At 43.2% G+C, this 24,161-nt stretch overlaps 1 protein-coding gene across 1 annotated transcript in view; it reads right to left on the reverse strand.

Moving 5' to 3' along the window:
* The window catches only part of DOCK7 (dedicator of cytokinesis 7), a 149,851-nt gene that overhangs the window by 122,592 nt on the left and 3,098 nt on the right, over positions 1-24,161 (reverse strand). Inside the window, exon 2 of the mRNA XM_063298047.1 lies at positions 5,178-5,283. Within this exon, the coding sequence (XP_063154117.1) occupies positions 5,178-5,283 (106 nt within the window). The remainder of the gene's footprint in view (positions 1-5,177; positions 5,284-24,161) is intronic.

Raw genomic sequence — 24,161 nt, forward strand, 5'->3', positions numbered from 1 at the left:
CCCTCTAGAGATTCTGGGAAAGGCTGGTTTTACTGTCAGAAATCATCTAAGTGAGCCACTGCCATAAGAACTAGAAGCAGACAGAACCGTTTCTATTTGTAACTTCTACGGTTTAGAGCTATATTTACCCAATGCAAGACAAGGGTTTCAGAATGGCTGTTTTTTCTATCACTGCATTAGTATTACTCAGGAAAAAATCCCTTACTCTTCATTAGCATCACATATCCTAACAGAGAATCACGATTCACAGCTATAATTAAAATGCTTTTGGCATATTGCAATAATCACAATAAATCATCACTGCCTTTTTAAACAGCTCACACCACTTATAAGGGAATACAGTCATTCTAAAGCTATCATGTATTGAATCAGTATAAATGTGCAAACAGCCTTTCACAAAAAACAAGATGCAAGTTTAATAGATAAGGTTTATATACACTATTATCTTTCAAGCCCACTCCGTCTCTGAGAATGCACAGGGAGAGCTAACACTGCCAGTGCTTATATTATAAAATCCTGTCTCAAATGTTTATTACTGGACGGTTACAAGGATGTTGAAGCGTTTTGCCTTTAAGGCTCTGTTAGTCTTCATTGCTGTGGTTCCTTGTAAGATTGAAAATAAAACTCTGCTTATCAACTTTGTCCTTCCCTGGATGTCAAACACAGTATTTTGATGTATTTTAATGCTTTTCCCAATCAGCCAATGCTTGTTTCTGCTTGACCTCTTACCTACCTGCCTGCCTGTAATACCGCATGAGGAATGTGTTAGCTAAGCATATCCATCTATTATTCCATCCATACAATACTGTTGCATTTCCTACAGCTGTTTTCATTTTTAAAAGTGTCAAGGAATTTGATACATAAGCTGTTTTGTCAAGATAGGCCCATAGTGATGCAGATGGATCAACATAGCTAACATAATCCATAGCCTGTATGCTGAGAGAATCTCAGTTGCCCTTGTCTGCGTATGATATAAATGTTCTTCTCCAAGCTGTTGTAATATAATTTTATCTAATTGTTAAGATTAAGGAATACTTGTATAACGATTATTAATTTGTAAGAACATTAATGAAATCAAATGCAGGTCCAATGCAATACAGTTTTATAACATAAGCAGATCAAAGATTACATTGGGTTCAATGGGACTTCCCCACATATAAAGCTGAATGCATAATTTCAACGCATAATTGTGCAATTAAATTGTGCAATTAAAGCACAGTAACTATAAGGAACATCGTTGTAATACTGGAATCCTAGCCTCCATCCTCCAGATAATTAGAGTTCATTTTAAATTATTCTTCTAAAATAAATATTTCAAATTCTTTTGTAAAACAAATGTCTTTGCTTTATTTACACATCATTTTTATTGTTACTGTTCTCATATTCCCCAGCAATTTTTTATTCTTCCAAACAAAAGTATTAATAAAGATGTTACATTGTGAAGTCTAAATAGCCTTTTGAAACTGGAATTTATGTTACAAGAATTACAAAATTAAAACACCTTATATAATCTCTCATGATCAAAACTGCAAATATCCTCAAATATCTGGAACTGCATTATACCTACCTGACCTTGGCTAAATTCAAAAAAAGGTAAGGAGGGCTAAATCTAGTTAGTACTTAAATGGGAGATCATCTTACAACACAGACGACAGAAATTATCAGGAGTCAAGCTTTACTTAAGGAAGACTTTAACAATGAATTAAGCCAGGGGTCCATTAAGCCCATTATAGTCTTTTCCCAATGCATTATTTATTTATATGTTTGCTCACTTTCTATCCCATCTTTTTATTTCACCAAATGTGCAAGCTGGCTAAAGCCTTCCAGATATTTCGTGATATTGCTTCTATCAGTCCTAGCCAGAATGTTGACTAGGGGTCACCCTCCCATTCCATTAACCAGATATTCTTATTTGAACTGTCCTAAATAGCTAAAAGGAAAGTTTTACGAGTACACATGTGGATGCCCATGCAGGTCCAAGAGACCTCTCCTAATAGAGACTCCAAACTAGAATGGAATGTTACCTCCAGAACAAACATAACCAGCAGATGGAAAACTGACATGTCAGAAAGAACACTCCTTCTTGATATGCTATTTTTCTTTTTCTTTTTTTGGAACTGTAGTCTGCCATGAAAGCGGCGTCCCCTCAAAGGGTCAGACATGACTTGGTGCTTGCACAGGGGACCTTTCACCTTTCAGTCCCAACACATCAGGAGGGCTCCTAATATTAGGATATCCTAATGTTGTATTAAGTATCTCTCCTAAGGAGACACTTAATACAAAAAGTTAACCCTCAGAGCTTAGCCAGATAATTGTATCTTGATTTCATACGCTAAGATGGTTGTTCGTTTTTTAGAAAAAGCCTTTTGCCACAAACGTAATTCCTTTGTGCAAGCTCCAATTAAATCAGAAGCCTCTAATTACCTTTGTTTCCCATTTCATCAAAATCTGGAAACTATGATTACCATATTGGAGCAAAACCAGCATATTAAACCATACTTATAGTAACCATAGTTACTAAAACAAGGGACTAATTTCCTACTTTAGAAAAATGAAAATAACTTTCTGGGTTGAAGATTCACAGTGGGAAGGCAGGATGCAAAAGACTTCTGTTTTTTTAATATACTGAGATAAAATGAAAGTTGTATAAAATTTATTCCAATTTCCAGTTATTAATATTATTATCTGCAGCCACCAAAAGCTGCTGCTGCTGCTACTGTTGCTTATTATTATTATTATTATTATTATTATTTCCTGCATACACACATACACACAGATACACACAAACTCTAGTTGGCAAACATACCTAATGCTCCTGCCTCCTATTTTCCCCACAACAATCACCCTGTGACATGGTGATTGAGAACAACTGGCCCAAAGTCACCCAGCCGGCTTTCATGTTTTTCTTAATTTGCTAATACAATAGATAAATCACAACTAATTACCATTCTACCCTGCTTATCCTTCAAGTTCTTCAATTGTCTTGATTTTATTCATACACCCTTCATTTTAATTCATAAGTCTTCATTTTCTTATGGCTTCAGCTTCAATCAAGAGTTCATCAATATTCAACAGTAAAGTTACTGAATCACCACATTTAATATTCTTATGAATTTAACCCTAGGACTCCAAATATTGAGGTGGTCTGCACTTGCCTCCTTGCAACAATAAAACATAGAAACTAATGTTTAGAATAGGAAAATGAGGAACTCATATTACTGCAGTTTTTTCCATAGTTTTGTGTACAGCAAAATCTGAGCAATTCTGAAAGTATTTTCCATTTCTCTTTGCAAATTACATCGGTTGTATGTTTTGCTCTTATGTTTAGGCTAATATCCATGAACAGAATTATCATGCTCTATTTTGGAAAAATATATGTCTTTCGAAATCTCAGTGCCCAAGAGTGCCAGCTGCTCTGCATAAATGTTCGTAAACCTTTCAGTTTGTTTCTTTGATTGCACCTTTCCAAGCAGTTTGCTGTGCAAATATTCAGAATTGTAATATTTACCTCCACTGTGTAAAGTTTTGTCCACTATTAGCAAAACACATTTAAACAGGCAGCAGCCCAAATTTGTATCTTCCAACTCCTCAGCATTTGAACTGGCTCTAAAACATTTGCCTGAAGCGAACTGAAGCAAATTCATCTAGGATGTCACCAGGAACTATTTGCAAAAGCTTTGGAATCCGTATTCTGCCTGATAATTATTTCATTTCATTCCTTTAATCCCAACCCAGGATAGGCTCTGAATTTTGTTATTTAAGACATGGTACCCCAGCAAGACTTGCATTAGATGCTGAAATGCATCAAGACACAATTCTTAATTGTCTTGCAATCTCATTAGATAATTGGGACCCAAAGTCTCACCCAGTCAATTGATTTTTTTTCCCTGCTGGTACAGCAGCCACAGCTGTACTGAAAGGAATGAACTTCTTTTAATAGACAGAATGAATTCTTATCAGTCGTCTTGATAAATCTTGCTCTAATTCTAGTGTCCCACTGGGCAATGGCAAATGTTCAAAGAAATGTCTCAGAAATGAAAGGAAAGAGTAAGAGTCGTTGACCTTTTCATATTTCAATGAAACAAGATTTAACAAATGCACTGCCTTTTATTTAATTTCAATCTGACTTTTACATTATCTGTCAGGTGATTTGCAGTCTACCATATAATAGTACATGAGTAGGTAATTCATTAAAGTTACTGTCCTGTCACAGATTGCATGAACTGAGCATGAACACACAACCCAACTCCTAGCAATTAAAGAATTCAGTGGGATTAGGAAACTAGCTATGCGTAACTTATTCCCATTCTAGGTGGGAATTCTTTTAAGATGGAATATTCAGGATGTAAAACGGTACATCCTGAGTTCTAACAATGGGAACTCCTACGTTTATCAGCAAGCAAGGTCAGGGCTACCACACCTAGCTCCCTCAATACAACAGAAATACCTTAGGGTGCCAGCGAGGTGGCAAACTGACAGTGAAGCCACTGTGGAAACTAGTACTGAAGTCCTGCACACGTACTGCTGCCTCTCTGCTTCTAGGGGCTATGTTCAGATGCTACTGATTTAGCTTTTAATATCTTCCTAAATAGAACTGTAGATAACTGGCTAATATTGTATCCTAGAAGTCCTTGTGTTTGCTAGTAGCTCCATGCACATACCAATTTACGTTAAATTAGAACAGAGGGAATGATAGGGAATATCCCTACACCAACATTCAATGCAAAAGCCCTGTCTATTTAATCAGGCTGATTGGATTAAGGCAAAATTGGGCATAAGAATCCACACACCCAAATCAACATTCTAACATGCACTGTCATGTCCACTTGCTAACCACCCCTATTGTTACTGTAGCTATTATTATTTACCTGGCTAACAATAAAAAAATTGCATTTACAGGACAGAAATAAAAATCCAAAACTACAAACAATACTATGAAATCTTGCACATTCCAAATATGAGTAACAGACTAAATGAATCCAGAAACTTCCCTCTGACTTCAAATTTTGCTGTTCTGCAAATAATATATTAAAATACCTTTTATACTTGGAATCCCACAAAGTCCAATGCAATTCATGAACCACCAAAGATGTATCTGTTCCTAAATTTGGAAAGGTGAACTAAATCAGTTGGTAATATGCACTGGACATGCTGCTTATAAATCTAAGATCACTTACAGTTGTATGGTGGGAAATGCTGCCTCCAATATTAAGATTCTTGAGAAGCTGTGGTGATCCTCCATATTGCCCTGAAATCTGTTTCCGTACTTCAGCTGCCACCGTTCTAGAACAAGAGAAGTGATGGTACTTAGCTACAGAATATTTTTGCTGCTTTCACCAAGGAAATAAAATATACAAACTTTACAGAAAAATAGTACATACAGTGTATTAAAAAGTTCTAACAATATAGAAAAACCTTGATGCAACAGACTTTGCATGCAAGGAACCAAATTTTATTTATTTTATTTATTTTTCAAATTTATATAGCTCACAAAGAAGCGACTCTGGGCAGCGTACAAACCTGCTGTGTTATTCATTATTTTACATAATTTCACCATTGTGCAAATGACGCCATTTGTATAATGATAACATTGCACAATGACACGAATGACACCATCTGTATTAATTTACATTGATGTAAAGGATGTAAATGACATAAATTGTGTCATGTGTGATAGTGTCATCATACAAATGATATCAAGTTGTAGTAGTGATGTACTCTTCAATGTGTTGACTTTTGTTAGTAATGGGCACTCCAACCTGTAGTCCATTAAAACAAGATTTAACTCTATCTATTGATTCATGACTGGCCTAATTCAACATGAAGATCAAACTCTATGGTATTGTTGAAGTTACTGATGTTACAGTCGCAGACTGTAAGCTTTCATACAGGCAGTTATCAATACCAACATTATACAAAAGACAAATAGTAGACAAAAAACAAAAGAAAGCTGATAGAATAATAACACAGAGAATGAGTGATTTATTCTGAAATTTTATATTTATGAAATTAGGGTTTCATTTATAATAAATGAAAGAGTGGTCATTTGTTATTTTAACTTAATGAACAGATCTTTTTATCACTAGTTTTGTACACACTACATAGCAATTACTACTTCTGAAACTTACAACAGTGGCAACGGGAGTCATCTTATCCAGGATAATATGAAACAAATCCTCTACATTTTCCTTTTGAATTTATGTTAGTCAAGGATTATATTATTATTATTATTATATTATTAATATTATTTCATCTAAGCAACAAACATTTCTGTACTAAGGGATCAGCAATTCAGCAGATGACATTGGCATTAAGGCATCTGTTGAAGTCCAATCAAAATTAATGCTTCTAAATTAGGTGGCCAAAATCTCAAAGAGATCCCCAAATCTCATGAAAGTTTGGCAATCTTATGTGAGTTCTTGGGTAAAGTTGCCAAAATTTCTTGATCTTGATTCTAGCCATTGGGGGGGAGGGAGGTTTAACTCCCATTCTAAGCCATAATACATTTAGCTTAGTTTGGGCTTAGAATAAAACTTTTGTGGTTTACAACCACTGCTTTCAATTTCATGCAAATCCAACCACTGTGACTTAGTAATATCCTAAATAAGCTTGGTCAGCAAACTGTGATTTAAAAAATCTTGGTCAATGTTATAAATGAACCAGGCCAAAGCCCTAAACTGAAACATTTGATATGCAAATGGCTATAAATACAAGGACACAGAAAGATAGAGTTTCAGTACAGTATTCACAAAGTAGCATGTACCAGCCATAAATTCCAGCAATGCATTTCCAAGCTAGCTCTTTTATATCTTAATAATCAATATTCAGAGTGCCAGAATTGGATAGCCTTTTCAGAGTCCATCAGGTGTTTTGAAAAGAGGTCTTAACGCCTTTAAAGCATGAAATTGGCAATACCTTTCATCATTGAAATAATCAAGCTGGGGATGGGAAAAAAATAGCCAGCAATGGAGTTGATTGTTTGCCAAAAAGGGGGCATAGAAGAATGAATTTAGGAGACAAACTATAAGAGGAAGAAATATGATCATAACCCTAGAACTTGAGGTCTTCCCATGAAACTGATTGACAGAAGATTCAGAGGATAAAAATACTTCAGACAATACAATATTCACCCTTATGAACGCCACTGCCACAGAAGAGGTTGATGGCCACTAATTTACATGCTGTTAAAGGGGGAATTTTACAAAGTACAGAGAACTGTGGTAGAATGGTTATGAGAATGAACTAGGAATCAGAAAATCCTCAGCTCAAATCTCAGGTCTTTCATGAATATAATATTTTCTGACTGGTTCAATCTTCAAATCAAGTCATGATTTGTTTAGTTACAATTTGTTAAATAAGCCAAACGTGGCTAGGCTCACAAATAAAATCATACAGTCTGAACGTACTCCAGCCCTGTGCTCATCACAGGATCCACTAGAGCATGTCTGACAGATGACCATCCACCCTTTATTTGAAGTCCTGTACAGAAGGAGAATTTACCATTTAATGTGGCAGCCAGTTCCATTAGCTGACCGCTCATACAGTCTTTTAGATATTAACTATTCCTCCTGTCCTAACAGTCAGGAACCACGCTGAGACGAGGAATAGGTCTCTAGTGTTTTTATTACTGCTACGTTAGACAGAAAATCCTAACAAACTGAAGAAGCGTGATAAAACCCAGACAGATAAACCCCCAGAGTCAAGGCGGGTCTGTTCTGTGTCTCTTTGAATGACTGCTCAACTCCTCACTACTACGCATGCGTTTTCCCCCCTGGATAGGGGCCCCCTCCTGCTCACCATCAGTGCTCATGACATCTGTTGTCTAGCCTGAACCTACTGTCTTGTCATTTTAACCCATTGGTTCTGGTCTACTCCTTCTTCTATATGACTACCCTTCAGATATTTGAGGACTGCTACCATATCTCATTGCAGTCATGTCTTCTATAGGATAAATATACCCAGATCCTTCAACACTTCCTCTCAGGATTTGGTTTCTAGCCCCCTCACCATTTTGGCAGCCCTTTTCTGAACCGACTCCACCTTCACCATTTCCCCTATAAGGTGTGGTACCCAGAACAGGACACAATACTCCAAGTGTGGTGAATCCAGCATGGAGAACAATGGAAGTATTGCTTCCTGTGATCCAGTTACAGTGCTTCTATAAATGCAGAAGGGAAAATAAAAACAAAAAGGGAAGAGTTAGAATGGAACAAAGGAGATGGGAAAGAGAAGCTCAATTGGCTGATGGAGTGAACAGGACAGCATTTAGCTGCAGTATGTATTGGACCATATGATATTCAAGAGGATGTATGTTTACATAACAACATAAAAATTTCTGAGGAACAGTCCTTAAGTAGCTAAAAAAAGTACCACCCCTGGACAAGGGGGACACACTAACAGGCTTCAGGGTAGCTCAATGTTTGCGAAGTACAAAACAAAGGAAGCAAAACAACCCCCCTCTAGAACGATGGTTGAAAGAGGGAGTGGGATAGAATCAGAGAGGAATCCAAGATAAGTCCACTCTTGGCTGGGAAGGGAAAAAAATTACTGAAAAGGAAATAGAAAAGAGTGTCTGAAAACCTCAGAAGGATTCCACACTGCAACATTTTGTTGTGGAATCCTATTTGTAATTGAATGTTTTTGAACTATCAGCTTTAAATTACACAAATAAGTCTTTAAAAAATATAAGACAACACTGGACTAAATTCCTTTTTGAACTGTGGGGCCCAGAATTGACACAGTATTCAAGTAGAGTCTGACAAGAGCAGAGTAGAATGGAATAATTATTTCTTATGATAATGACTTTGTGTTCCTCTTAATATACCCCAAGATGGTCTTTTCCTTTTTAGCAGCTGCATCACACTGCTAACTCATGTTTAACTTGTGGCTGACAAGGGCATCCAGATCCCTTTCACCTATACTACTGTCAAGCAAGGTCTCTCCCACTTTATGCCTTTCATCTTACCTACCCAGATGCACAACATTACATTTTTTTCTTATTCCATGCTATTCATTTCAGCCCATTACTCAAGACTGTCTATATCTTTTAGAATGTCCTCTTTCTCTCCCTTAGTATTAGCCATGCCTCCCAGCTAAGCAACACAACATAGTTTGCAAAGCACATAAACAAACTGTATCATAGTATAATGCCCTTTGTGAATATAGGCCATCTTGTGTTGGCCCGTCTTGTCATCCGAAACCCGACACACCTTACAAGGGTTTGTAAGGATTCCAACTAGGTAATACATCAGACATTGGAAGAAACATACAAAGGTTTATCATGTATAAATGTGTTACCCCCTTTTATCCTTGCCATAAAAATAGTAATTTTGGATAATGAAGATGAAGATGATGATGAGTCTATGAGAGCTAATCTCAGCTAGCCAAGCTTGCTGATCTTGAAAAGCTACATAAAATAAAATCTGCTTGGTACATGATAGGTGACCATAAGGATATCCTAGAACTGTAAACTAAACTGGGAAGTTGAAAAAATATCTGAAAAGAAGGTGATGGCAAAACAGTTCTATGTTGCTCAAAGAATCTTACAAGCACATGTCCATAAAATACCAGAAAAAAGGCTCAACTGAAAGTAGACTTTGTTCTGTCAGTGATTATAAGCTATAATAACTAGTTTCAAAGGCAGCCTGCAGCCATTCAGTAAGGAGACAAATTATTATCATGGCCCATGAGTGGGTTTCGTCAGAAGTAGAATTATCATCATGGCCCATGAGTGGGTTTCTTCAGAAGTAGTATGTTGGCATCATGGCAGAATCTGTGACTCATTCAGCACCCACCTATTTTTTGACAATTGTGTGTCTACTGCAGGGAAGCACTATCCTACACAACACACAGTGTTCATCCAGGATCTTCAAGCAAATCCCAGTATAAAGCTAATGAGAGTTAGGTACCCCATTTCTGCTTGGGAATCTTTGCCCCCATTTAGGGAGCTAGGAAAATATCTGCTCTCCCTATATAGCCAGAACTGAACAGAACACAAGAAAAATCCTCAAATGCCACCTGTTTCCCTATATTAGCACAACCAAGTCAAAAAATAGGGGGGTGCTGAATGAGTCACAGATTCTGCCATGATGCCAACATACTACTTCTGAAGCTCTGCAGAGGGGAGTATTTCAGAATATTTGGGTATTATGACCTAAGCAATGGCACAACCAATCACTTTTTTCTATAGTCTTCCTTCAACTTATCGAATACAGTATTTTACTTGGGTATAACTTTTGTTTAAAACCAGTGAAACCCTCCTGAACATGTGTATTTAGGATATGAATGCAAGGAAGCTTGTCCGTAATGCTTTGGGAGTTTTTGCTAACTGCTAAACTTTTATGACATTATCTAATTCTCATGTGAGTTCCAACTCTTCCAGCAATTAGGTCTGGTTCCCCAGCTGAAATTCCTTTTATCAAAGAAACTACTCAGAGAAGGAAAAATAAGCATAAAGCTTTAATAGCAATGCATATACTTTTGGTGACCTTGAGCGTGGAAAGGTAGTAACAAAAACACCAAACCATATGGGGATTTGAGATAATCAAAACATCTTGAATTGCACTCACAAATTGCCTATTATTTGCTTCCAGTGGAACTGATATAACAAAGGGTTATGTAAGTCCAAAACTTTACTCCCTTTAAAATTCCAGCAGCAATATTCTGCAGTAACTTAAGTTTCTAGCAAGGAACACCTCCATATGTTGCCATAGCCAAAGAAGAAGTAAAGCATGCATATACATCAATAGCCAAAGAACAGACACAACTGACAAACTGAAAATGAAAAACAAACAAACCAACTCCAAGTGTGTGTGTGTGTGTAACTCTCTGCTCAGATCTAAGTATGAAATCACAGGATCCTAAAAGAAAATCAGAACATTATCAAGGAATGATTAACACATGCAGTTCTGTTCTTAAGAGACAATGGAACAGCATAGGAGTCAGGCATGGAGAAGCAGTGACTGTTCCAGGAAGATAATCCTCTGACTGCAGATCTAAAATCAACTAGACCCATCTTTCTAAAATTCCATCTGTGCATTATATCAGGACATTTAGCTACACTTGTTGGTTGTCAGACAGCAATGAATCTTTATCTTTCCAAGAAATCTGCTCAATCTGATTTTTAAAAAGCGGGGGGGGGATGGATGGGGACGACACACCTTCTTCAAGATTAGTTTGACTTCTGGTAACTTCATGGACATATTCTTGCAGCAACACAGAATTGCCATTGTCACATTTTAAATCCCTTTTCCCTCGCTCAAAGCATACTGGATGTCCAAATTAGTAATTATTATATAAAACTGGCATATCACTTTTATATGTATATACAAGAGACAGTTATCAAATAAATTCCATTAAGAGCATAGTTATTTTTAAAAAGAACCATAATGCAATTAAGTCTAAGAAAAACCTTTTTAAAAATTGCAAAATATAAACATACAGTATAATATAAAACAGCAAAGATACAGTGTAGAAGCAGCATAGTGAAAAGCTAGAGAGTGCTCCCCTAGGGACCTCTCCAAAGTTCAGAAAGAAGGAATATAGAGAGAGGAGTTCTCCTTGAAAATGACCTTAGGGTAGCTTTCTGTCATGAGTGCCGTTGAGCTAAAGTCATCAGCGCAATGGCACACATGACAATGACAAGGAAATAGGTGAAGGGGTACAAGTTAAGTAGCCATCAACCTACAACGACTAACGGCTAACAAACAATAGCCAAATGAATCACGGAGCCACCCAAACCATCAGCGGCAATACAACGGGGATCGCCCAGCTGAAAGCAATCAGCAGAAGAATGGAAACCTGATGATGGGCGATCCCGGAAACCCTCACCCACCTGCAGGTCAACGCATGGGACAAAGGGGGGTGACGTGACCGTGAGCGAGGGGGCGCTGACCGGCGCGGGGTATTTAAACCCCGCACCGGCGCGCTCCTGTCACTCTCAGCTTTTTTCTACCAACGCTGTACCTGCCCTGCAATAAACCAGAGCCTGATTCGCAAACCAGTGTCTGAATGTTATTCAAGGGGAGGCAGCGCATGACATAAAGCTGAGAGTCATAAACTCAGCCTCGCCGAGCCCCACCGGACGACAACGAGCCGCGGGAGGAGTAGACGGCGAGAAGACCAGCAAGATGAGGCCGGAATGGCGCGGGCAAGGAGGGCGAGCCGCGCGGCAAGAGACAGAGGAGGACCGACCAAGGCCAGAGGCACCGCGGACTCCCGGAGCCATGGACGCCCACCCCACCCGACCCGAGCCTCAGCTCCAACCCCAAGGGGAGATGGCGACGGAGGCAACCCGACCGCGGGAGGGAGCAGCACGACTTCCGAAACCAGCGGAGGACCCCGCGCCCCACATCGCACCCCAGCAACGGGCGTGGAGCGACAGCCCCACGGCGCTCAACACGGAGGAGGACGACGGAGACACCCATCAGACGGCAGAGGAAGCGGACCCGCGGCAGAGGGACGATGAACCCCGCCGGCAACCCACCCCCGAGGACGCGCCAACGGAACCGGCCCCAGCGGCGGCGCGGGCTGTGGACGAGGAGGCACGAGCTGAACTCGCGGCCATGCGGGCTCAGCTGACGGAACTCCGGACCATGCTCCAGGCGCTTATGCCCCCCGCGCCACCCAACGACGTCCCCGCACAAGCCCACACCCCGAGCGAAGCATCGAACCCACACGGGCCAGCGGAGGGCCAGCAGACGGCACAGGCGGCCGACACCACACCCCGAGAAGCGAGAGGCGGGGCCGCACAAAACGCCCGGGCCCCAAAGGACTTCCCCATCTTCTTCGATGGGACCCCCACAAAACTCTCGTTTTTTGTGACCAACGCTAGGGAGTTCATGGGGAGGCACGGACACTCCTATGACTCCGAGGCCGACAAGATCGCCGCCGTGGCGATCAAACTCCAAGACAGGGCGGCGGACTGGTACGTCCAACTGTACGAGTCCAGCTCCCCCGCCCTCGCCACCTTCCCTGCTTTCATCAAAGAGATGAAAGACTACTTCGAAGACCCCCTAGCCAAAGTGCGGGCGAAAAGCGCACTCCAAAGACTTAAACAGGGCACCCGCACGGTCCCTGACTACGCCCTGGAGTTCAAAGCCCTCGCGGGGAAGGTCAGCGACTGGTCCGAGACCACCCTGCTGGAAATCTTCAAAAGGGGGCTCAACCGCGACGTTCTCCAATGGGCCCTCTACCGCGACGACCCAGAAACGTTACACGGGTGGATCCACCTCGCGGGGAAAGCCGAACACGCGCACCGCACCTTCCTCATGACAACCACGGAAGACACAAACGATGCCGGGAAAAAGGTACCCGCACCACACGGGGGGATGGCCGGCCCCATATACCCTAAAAAGAAGTTCAACCGGGAGCCCTGCGGGAGGTGTGGCAAATTAGGGCACAAGACGGCGGATTGCTTCGCCAACCGACCGCCGACCAGCGCGCCCAAGCCCACCCCGAAAATTAGCCCCAAACCACCCAACCCGGGGCCGCCGCCTCACCGCCGAATGACCGTGGCCACAGCGACACCGAAAGAGGGCTGGGACGCCTACTGGGGGGAAGAGGACAATACCGACCCCGACCAGCCGGCGGGAAATGCTCCCCGCCTGCCCTGAGACGCGTGGCGAGGCAGGCGGTGGGACAGCAACGCGGACCACCTCAACGAAACGACAAAAGCTCCGTAATATTGGCAGCAATTCAACTCTCTACCGGCAACGGAGCCACCACGGCCGCGGCACTAGTGGACTCGGGGTGCTCAAAAAACCTCATCCACCCCGACCTAGTCGCCAAACTCGACCTCCGCTGCTTCCCCCTCCCCACGCCGCTGGCATTCCACCAGCTGGACGGCTCTACAGCGGGAGGGAAACCAGCCACGCTACAAACCGAGCCGGTCACCCTGCAAATGGGCACTCACACTGAGCGCACATCGTTCGTAGTCACACACATCGGACGGCCCATTGCAGTCCTGGGGATGCCATGGCTCGCGAAAAACAACCCGCGGATCAACTGGGCGACCCGCACCTTCACATTCGGCGACGGCGAGTATCGAGCACCAGTACCAGCTGGCAAAAGCAACCCCACGGTAGGACGAGCGGAGGCGACCACACAAGACAACGCCGCTACCACAGCAGACCTACCAGAACAATACGCCGACTTCTCCGAGGTCTTCGGAGAGGCAGAGGCGGACCAACTACCCCCCCACCGCAAGACGGATTGCCGGATCGACCTACTGCCCGACGTCCCCTTACCTCGACCAAAAATCTATTCGATGACCCCGAAGGAGATGGCAACCCTCCGGGAGTTCATCGATAAAAACCTAGACAGGGGATTCATAGAGCCAGCATGCTCACCGGTCGGAGCCCCCGTCTTATTCCGGGAGAAGAAAGACGGGACCCTACGGCTCTGCACCGACTACCGGGGCCTAAACGCGGCTTCCCTGTCCAACAAATACCCCTTACCCCTGGTGAAGGACATGCTCGCCCACCTGTCCACGGGCAAAGTCTTTTCCAAATTGGACCTTCGCGAGGCGTACTATCGCATCCGAATCAGGGAGGGGGACGAATGGAAGACGGCCTTTAACTGCCCCCTAGGCGCTTTCCAGTACAAGGTACTGCCCTTCGGACTCGCGGGGGCCCCTGGGGTGTTCATGCAGCTCATCAATGAGGTACTGCATGAACACCTGTTTAAAGGGGTCCTGGTCTACATCGACGACGTCCTTATTTACACAAAAACACACGAGGAACACGTAACCTTAGTCAGGCAAGTCCTCGACAAGCTCAGAAGGGCGCAGCTCTATGCGAAGCCTACAAAGTGCGAGTTTCACAAAGAGCGCCTAGACTATTTGGGGTATCGAATCTCCGGGGACGGCATCGAAATGGACCCCGCAAAAGTCGAAGCGGTGCTAAACTGGGAGCGGCCCCGCAACAGACGGCAACTACAGAGCTTCCTGGGATTCGCGAATTTCTACAGGTCATTCGCCCGGGGGTTCGCTGAGATAGCCCTCCCCTTAACGGACCTCCTCAAAACCAAAGGGGTGGGGGACACCCGACGCGCCAAGAACCCAGGCACAGTGCTGAATTGGACTCCCGCGTGCCAGACCGCATTCGACAAGCTGAAAGCGCTGTTCACTACGGAGCCAATCCTCGCGCACCCGGACCCAGAACGGCCGTTCGTGGTCCAAGCCGACGCCTCAGACTTCTCCCTGGGAGCCATCCTGCTACAGAAAGACTCCACGGGGCTCCTGAAACCATGCGCCTACCTGTCAAGGAAGTTCTCCGAGACAGAGAGGCGATGGCACGTCTGGGAGAAAGAAGCCTTCGCGGTGAAATCGGCACTAGAGACATGGCGACACCTACTCGAGGGAGCCACCCAACCATTCGAGGTCTGGACGGACCACCGGAACCTCGAGGCCCTACGAACGCCTAGACGCCTTAGCCCAAAACAGGTCCGATGGGCCCAATTCTTCAGCCGCTTTGATTTCCAGCTGAAGTTCATGCCGGGCAAGAAGAACTTCCTGGCCGACGCCCTCTCCCGACTGCCCCAAGACGAAGAGCCCGCCCCAGACACCATTGGGACGGTCCTATCCGCCTCGCAACTGGGGATGGCCGTGACCACCCGAAGCGGCGCACGGAGGCAGCTCGACGCTACGGCGCAGCCGACGGCGGGACAACCGGCGACGGAAAGAAGCCAACCGCAACTACCAGGGGGAATGCGCACGGACCTCGCCGCCGCCCTCAAAACCGACCCCTGGTTCCTGGCGAACCCCGACAAGGTAACGATGGCGCAAGACCTGGCATGGGGGGAAGGCAGAATCTACGTCCCGGACTCGCAACGCCAGGCGATCTTGCATAGGTCACACGACGCCAAGCAAGCGGGACACTTTGGGTTCCTCAAGACCCTACACCTAACACGGCGCCAATTCTGGTGGCCCGCGCTCAGGCGAGACGTAAAAACCTACGTGGCGTCCTGCCCAACGTGCGCTAGGGCCAAACGGGCACCAGGCAAACCCGCGGGGCTATTGCAACGGGTGGCAGAACCCTCCCGCCCATGGGAGGAAATCTCTATGGATTTTATAGTGGACCTCCCACCCAGCCAGAAGAAAACGGCCATTTGGGTGGTGAAGGACTACTTCTCAAAGCAGGCCCACTTCATCCCCTGCACGTCGGTCCCATCCTCACAACAGCTAGCCAAACTCTTCCTCATCCACGTGTACAGGCTACACGGATGTCCCGCACGTGTGGTGACCGACAGGGGCACACAGTTCACCTCCAAATTCTGGCGGGCCTTCCTGAAGCTGACGGGGACCCAACAGGCCCTATCTACGGCTTGGCATCCTCAGACGGACGGAGCCACTGAGGTTCTTAATGCCACCTTAGAGCAATTTATACGATCATATACGAACTACCACCAAGACGACTGGGCTGAACTGCTCCCGTTCGCCGAAGTCGCATACAACAACGCCGTCCACACGAGCACGGGGAAAACTCCGTTCGAAGTAGTCTCGGGGCGCGACTTCGTCCCCATACCGGAGCTACCTCAACCCCCGGAACCCCAGGTGGACGCCAGCGACTGGGGACGGAAGATCGCGGAAGCATGGCCAGTAATCACGGCGGCGCTGAAGGAGGCACAGGCTGCTTACAAAGAGCAGGCCGACAAGCACCGGCGCCAACAACCGACGTTCCAGGCGGGGGATATGGCCTATCTATCCACCAAGTTCCTAAAGTCAACCCAACCCTCGAAAAAACTGGGGCCTAAGTACATCGGGCCGTTCCGAGTCACGCAAATAGTGAACCCGGTAGCAATACGCCTGGACCTGCCACACAACCTCCGGAGACTCCACCCGGTGTTCCACACCAGCCTCCTAAAACCGGCAACCACCTCCCGATGGCACCCAAGCACGCCACAGCCCGCACCGCTAATGATCGACGGGCAACACCACTTCGAGATAAGGGACATCCTCGACTCCCGCAAGCAACGAGGAACTCTACACTATCTGGTCAGGTGGAAACACTTCCCCCACCCGGAATGGGTGGCGGCGAACAACGTTAACGCGCCTGACCTGACCAGAGCATTTCACCGGGCATACCCCGACAAACCGCAACCAAGGTCAGCAAAACCAAACCCCCCCCCCGCAGCCCCCCCCGCCACCCGTGCCCCAAGGGAAAGGGCCCCCCCCAAGCCCGCGACTTGGGTGGACCTTCCCCCCCCCCCGGGACTCACTCCCCCCGCCCCGGGCCCACGGGGTGGTGACAAACGATCGCCAGCACCCTCCCCCCGCCCCCCGGCCGCGGGGGAGTGGCAAGCAAGTCAACAGGGCAACCTGGGGGCAACGCCCAGGAGACACAACAAAGGCGACGCACTCTAAATAAGAAAAGAAGGGCCCTACCTGGAGCTGAGAAGCACCCGACCAGCCACGCCTCTCGCCTCGCCGAACTGAGCCAAACAAACAGGGTGTGGTTGGAGCATGCGCACGCCAGGTCAGAACCCGAGCATGCGCACCATGGACACACCCTGGGAAGGCACGTGGTAGAGGGAGGAGCAAAGGGAGGGGCGACAACTACTCCGGCGGGAACTTTGAAAAAAAAAAAAAAAAAAAATGTGGCGTTTTGACAGCTCCACGGGGAAAACCCAGAAACCCGGGGGAGAACACTATTCGAAAAGGGGGCAGTATGTCATGAGTGCCGTTGAGCTAAAGTCATCAGCGCAATGGCACACATGACAATGACAAGGAAATAGGTGAAGGGGTACAAGTTAAGTAGCCATCAACCTACAACGACTAACGGCTAACAAACAATAGCCAAATGAATCACGGAGCCACCCAAACCATCAGCGGCAATACAACGGGGATCGCCCAGCTGAAAGCAATCAGCAGAAGAATGGAAACCTGATGATGGGCGATCCCGGAAACCCTCACCCACCGGCAGGTCAACGCATGGGACAAAGGGGGGTGACGTGACCGTGAGCGAGGGGGCGCTGACCGGCGCGGGGTATTTAAACCCCGCACCGGCGCGCTCCTGTCACTCTCAGCTTTTTTCTACCAACGCTGTACCTGCCCTGCAATAAACCAGAGCCTGATTCGCAAACCAGTGTCTGAATGTTATTCAAGGGGAGGCAGCGCATGACACTTTCCCCAATTCTTATGCCCTCCAGATTCATTCATTCATTCATTCATTCATTCATTCATTCAATTGTTCACATTTATATGGCCGCCCATCTCACACACATTTTGATTTGCCCTTAAAATTCTTAGCAATCGCTGTGCTTGCTGGGAAATTCTGCAAGTTCAAGCCTAGAGTATACTCTGGTTGAAGAAGATTACCTAGGGCAAGGATAAGTATATTCCATTAGCTCCCAAGTGGTAAAAACTTAAAGGAACAAAACAGCATTGTAAACCAGTTTTCAAAATGAACTGGAAATCAGTGCAGATGAAAGGGGAATGGCAATAGGTTCACAAGTACTGACAAGCTTTGAAACAGTAGCAGGAGAAATACATCTTTCAAGACAGCCTGAGTACCATTCATCTAAACTAGGAACGACCCCAAAATGTTTCTGTTTTATACGGATGGACCTCAATTAATTATATCTCATCCTGTCCATTTCCAAAGTCAGATCCAAAGCTAGCACTTACCTTGTCTCAGGTTTGCTAAAAAAAGGATTCAGGGATTCACACATAATCAATTTACTGCGCACTCCAAATCTTTAAATAATCTCACACAGGGTTTTACTTGTTTTAGCAGATAATATGCCCTGGACATCTCTGCACTAACTTTGGAAAATAGCTACCTATGTAAGTGCTCATGGAACCAGTACCAATGTATACTAATTTCAAACACTGCAGAAGAGCATCATGATGAAAAGGAACATTAAAATACGTAGTAAAGCAGTCATGACATGTCATCCAGGATCCCTGTATGTCATCCCCAGATGCAAAAGTTAAAAGGCCTTTCAGAAAAGTTCACTGGACAACTTCGAGGGAATGGTAGTGGAGAAAAATATCTTCTTCACCTCCATCACTGTAACTCAGCCTAAGAATGAGTAGGTTCAACTGTATTTCCTTGACATTTTCCTCTACTTCCATGCAAAACATTTCCTGTTTGTTTCATTGAATTTTAACTCACTTTCCCTCCTATTCCTTTAGGACCTTCTACCAAAAGCTCCAGGTTTGATCTCATACCATTTTCCCAGGCATACAATACAATACCCACTAATCAAGCAATTTCAAAAATATCTTCATTATTCCTGAACATTCAGGCCTTCCAAGAACAAATAGAGCAATACAGAGTATTACCCACTCCAGGAATAAAGGCACACTTCTATTTCATAATGAGAGCTCCCAGACATTCTTTCGACTTTCATTTAGCTGAACTATAATCCAATAATCTGAAAGACAGTAATTAATCACACCATTGTCCACTCATTATCAGCAGGCCAACTGCTGGTCTAACTCCATCCTAAAAGGTGCCCTATGCTTTGCTACTGTATCTTTCAGGCTAACCCTGCAATCCATAAGACCAGGAAATGAACTTGCAGGCTAATGTCCAGGAAATTAACTCACAGGCTAATATCCGTAAGGGAAATGTCACAGCTTGTTTGGGGCAAATCCTTTCCAATCCACTATGCACCTCATCTATGGCTATTTCTCACTTCTGTTTCCTCCAGTATGAAAGATGATAACAGTCTCTCCTTGTTCCTCCCAGTCTTCTAACCCTCTGCCACTACTTCCACTGACTTCTGTGTCTTAAACATAGATGGCCAAGCAATTCATATTCTGGTGCATTAAAAACACCTTTCTTATCTATCTTACCTCCATTACCATAAGCAGCTAGGGGCCGCGGTGGCTCAGTGGTTAAGATGCTGAGTCAGAGGACCATTAAAGTCGGCAGCTCGGCAGTTCGAAATCCGAGAGCACAAGCTGCGTGACGGACTGAGCTCCCATCAATTTGTCCCAGCTCCTGCTAACCTAGTAGTTCGAAAGCATGCAAATGCAAGTAGATGAATAGGTACCACTTTGGTGGGAAAATAACAGGGACATGAAAGAAGCCCCCTTGGGCATCCCCCAGGCAACGGTGACATTACCAGCAAATCCTTTCAATACAGAAGTGCCTTGGTAGCTGCTTCTGACACGGAAAAAAAAAACAAGCAGCTGATAGTAAATTCAATATTTGGTACTGATTTTGAGAATGCAGTACTGTATTGCAACTTTTTCCAGATACTCATTTAAAATTGGAGACTAGACCTATGCTCTACAAAAAGTTCCTTATAAACAGAAACTAAGATTTAAGCCAATCTTATAGCAGCAAAAAGACTATATGCCTTAAAAGCACTTGGAAATTATTTTTCAGTGGGATGCAAATATTTATTCCTGACAGTTGAAAAATGAAATCTCTGGAGCTTGCTTAACAACTGTTGTCAGGATGCAACCACAAACTACACACTGACAACTTGTTTGGTTTAGTGTAATGGCTTCAAGGATAGCACAACATGAAAGCTATCCAGAGTCTTTTGGAGTAGAGCAGCGATATTAAATCTAACAACAACAACAACAACACAAAAATAATAGTTATTTCTGGTCCAATTCAACTACTTCTGCCTTTCTATTTTTTAAGCAATTAATCAAACTGGGCTCTTTGACATTAAAATATCTGATAATGATCCATCAATCTTCACCATTTTTTAATTAATAAACTTTGCAATGTAGAATTTCTTATCAATAGCAGAATTCAAGGCTTTCTAAGCAGGGAGGCTGTGAATCAGACTCCTTGAGCAAAAGGCAGTCAGAAGACACTCTAATTAGTTGTTCCCAAATAACTCTAGAAACTGAAGTTGATTACAAAAATGCCCACATTATTCCATCAAAAGCTGAAAAATAAGCTTCTAAAGAATAAAATGTGGAGGAAACATCTGACAGCTCTGAAGAAAAAGATCAGCTGACTGAGTATCCAAGAGTGATAAACTCTTTTTAGCAGAAGTAAAAAATGCATGATAAAAGTTCTTGGTCTATATTTTGAGTAATTTCTGAACAATTGGGAAAATCCATTAGAACTGGATTTTAGAAAAAGTTCAGTTTTATACAATTTTATACAAAGATAACATAAGAGTTTGTGAAATGGGGTAGTTGTTTATACATAAAGGAAATCTGAAATACTGTGTTTAGATGAACGATTTTAAAAACTTATCTTGGTTTCCAAAACTGTGTGTTTCTAACTGTTTAATAAATAGTCTTCCCTAGGGACCAAAAGTATTTAATTAGACAAGATACTGAGGGAAGAGATTCCAATCTATTTTAAAGCAACATCTGTAGTTGGACACCTTGAATAAAGCAGGAGCTGATGTTTTTGTCATTTCAGAGATGTGGGCTGGAAAATTTTCTGGGATCAAAATTTTCCACAGAGAATGTTCCACTTCAGGCAATTTTGGCAGTTTCATATCTTTTAATCTTTTACTGTCTATTGCCTGACCTTGTTTCCAACATAATAATTTTTCCCCACACATCAAAGCTCTTAGTTTCCTTGCATGCACTGGAATACTTGTGTATTGCATGCAAATACCTGTGTGCTGACTACGTATATTGGGATAAATATGCTAATTTGAATTGTGCTCATTTGCATATTTAGTGATAGGCCTTCACCAACTGTGGTGCATTGCTCATACAGAAAATATTATTCTAGAATAGCTAAAATGGTGCATTCCAAGTGCAGAAGACTACAGCTTTCAGAATGTTCAGCCAACATGGCTGGGTGAAGTTAATCTAATTCCCTTTGCAGATCTGCATGCGATTCCTGAACAATGTTTACAGAGTCCATGGCCAATCTAGTCCTCTGAAGGGGGAAAAGTGCATTGAATAGTGATTACATTTAGACATGAGTTCACATAAAACTTTCCAGAATGCGTACAGTTAAGAGGGAAAGAAAATACTCATTGCCAAACTTTATTTTGTTACAAAAACATAGGAATAGTGTTGACAGAGTGTAATTCTAAGGTATGACTGAAAAGAAACACATGCAATTGAATCAAGTTTGGCTACTGTATTTGTTTTTCTGTTCATAAAAGTCAGGCAACAGACTAACCTCCCCCCCAAGTGTTAATGCCCATTTTCCATTAAAGACCCCACCTCATACTACACGCTGTTCTGAAAGATTTCCCAACTAACAAAGCAGGGTTTTTTAGCTTCAGGAAAAGGAAGAATTACAAAGAACGCCTTTTCATCTTTTTTCTCCCCAATATGTACATATCGTCTGCTCAGTGCTTCTCTGAAATCATGATAAGTAACATACATGAGAACGTAAATTATTGTTCCTAAGGAACTTTGCAATTGGCCTCCATTGTAAGCCTTTAATAAGAAGGTTAAAGAGATTGTGAACGATCTTATTATTAGGAAATACATATATAAAATTACTAACATAGTGTATCCTGTATTAAAAGTCCTTTAATCAAATGTTGACATTGGATCACCGATTGTTTGGTTTTCCCTTCTATTCTCTCTTCTAACGTAACTCCAGAGAGAAGATACTCTGTTTTCAGATTCAAAAATGAAAACTCAACTGCTTTAAATTTTAAACTAATAATTTTTCCATTAACATACAAAATCAGGCAACTAGGCAGGTAGACAAGGTGGTATGCTTTGACATCAGTGGGACATGGGTGCCTCCCTTGGTGGCTGACCCTCTACTCCATCTGACTTCATTTGTTTTAAATCCTTTTTATTAAAAATAAGAACACTATCATACCAGTATGCTACAAGCCACAATTGCTTTTATAACCACCATAATTTTTATTATCAGGAATGCCTCTGGGGCCTCACACAGCATTCTGGAAACAAAAATGATGCATGGCTTCAATCCAGTGCTTCATTAGTAAATGTGCCCATTTTTTCCAGAAAAAGAGACCCAGAAAAATCCATGTGGTAGAAATGTTTCTGGGGGGATTGGGTGGAGAGAGCAGTTGGGGTTTGTTTGTTTTTTATTTGTAGCTATGTTGAGTATATGTATACATAAAACCTACTCTTATAATTCCAAATGTGTTTACTAGAACTAAAATGGTTGCCTGTCCTTAATTTATCCTACCATAACTTAAAATAAGACAGGATAAGGTCTATTTCACTTCTCTGTTTATTCTTAAACAAACTATAGCTTCCAGACCATTACACTTGGTTTAAAATTAGAAGCAAAACCAACTGGCAATCATGTCAGTCATATGCTAAGTCTTTTCCATGGTAATTTGGTTAACTTTGCAATGTCTGAAAAGTATCATTCATGGAACGACAATAAAGCATTTCCTAAACCAGGGCTTTTCAAACTTTATCAGGCCATGGAATTTGTTACTTAAAAAAACAAACAAACCTGGATCTCTTGATCAAGAGGTGGAGCTCTAGTAATTGTCTGTGTTTGAGTGAACTTTCCTTCCTTCCTTCCTTCCTTCCTTCCTTTTTGCCTTTAAGTCTCTCACAGAACTTCATCAGATTCTTGAGGGATCCTAGGGTTCCATGGAACAGTTTGAAAAACCCTAGTGTAATACTTTAAAAACTAATATATTACATTACAAAATGAAGTCTGCTTCATAGACAAAATTACATCTAATGAAATGGAGACTGATTTGCCAAAGATAAATAATGCTAATCCGATATACCCCATAATAGCTAGTTTGGTCTAGTGGTTAAGGCAATGGGCTAGAAACCAGGTGTCTATGAGTTCTAGTCCAGCCTTGAGCATGAAAGCCGGCTGGGTGACCTTGGGCCAGTCACTCTCTTTCAGCCCAACTCACCTCACAGGGTTGTTGTTGTGCGGAAAATAGGAGGAGGAAGGAGTATTTGGTATGTTTGCTGCCTTGAGTGATTTATAAAAATAATAAAGGCGGGATAGAAAATAAATTAAATAAATAAATAAATAACCATTCACTTAGTAAACATAGTTGCAAGATCCAAAAATGACTGGGGGGTTTACTCCTGAACCCACACCTGCAATGTGATAAATACTTGTCATATTTAGTTTTTTGCTGCTAGTGCAATTTTTTTAAAGAAAACAAACAATAGTAATTAACTATATCCTTTCTCTTACTTCACAATAATGCTTCTGAGGAGAGATTTCCCCATTTTTCATTTGCCGTAAATAGCTTCTCTCACTGCTACAGTACTAGTGCTTATCATTCAGGAGAAAGAAAATAACATT

Source organism: Candoia aspera, chromosome 3, assembly GCF_035149785.1.
Source record: "Candoia aspera isolate rCanAsp1 chromosome 3, rCanAsp1.hap2, whole genome shotgun sequence".
Classification (NCBI taxonomy): Eukaryota; Metazoa; Chordata; class Lepidosauria; order Squamata; family Boidae; genus Candoia; species Candoia aspera.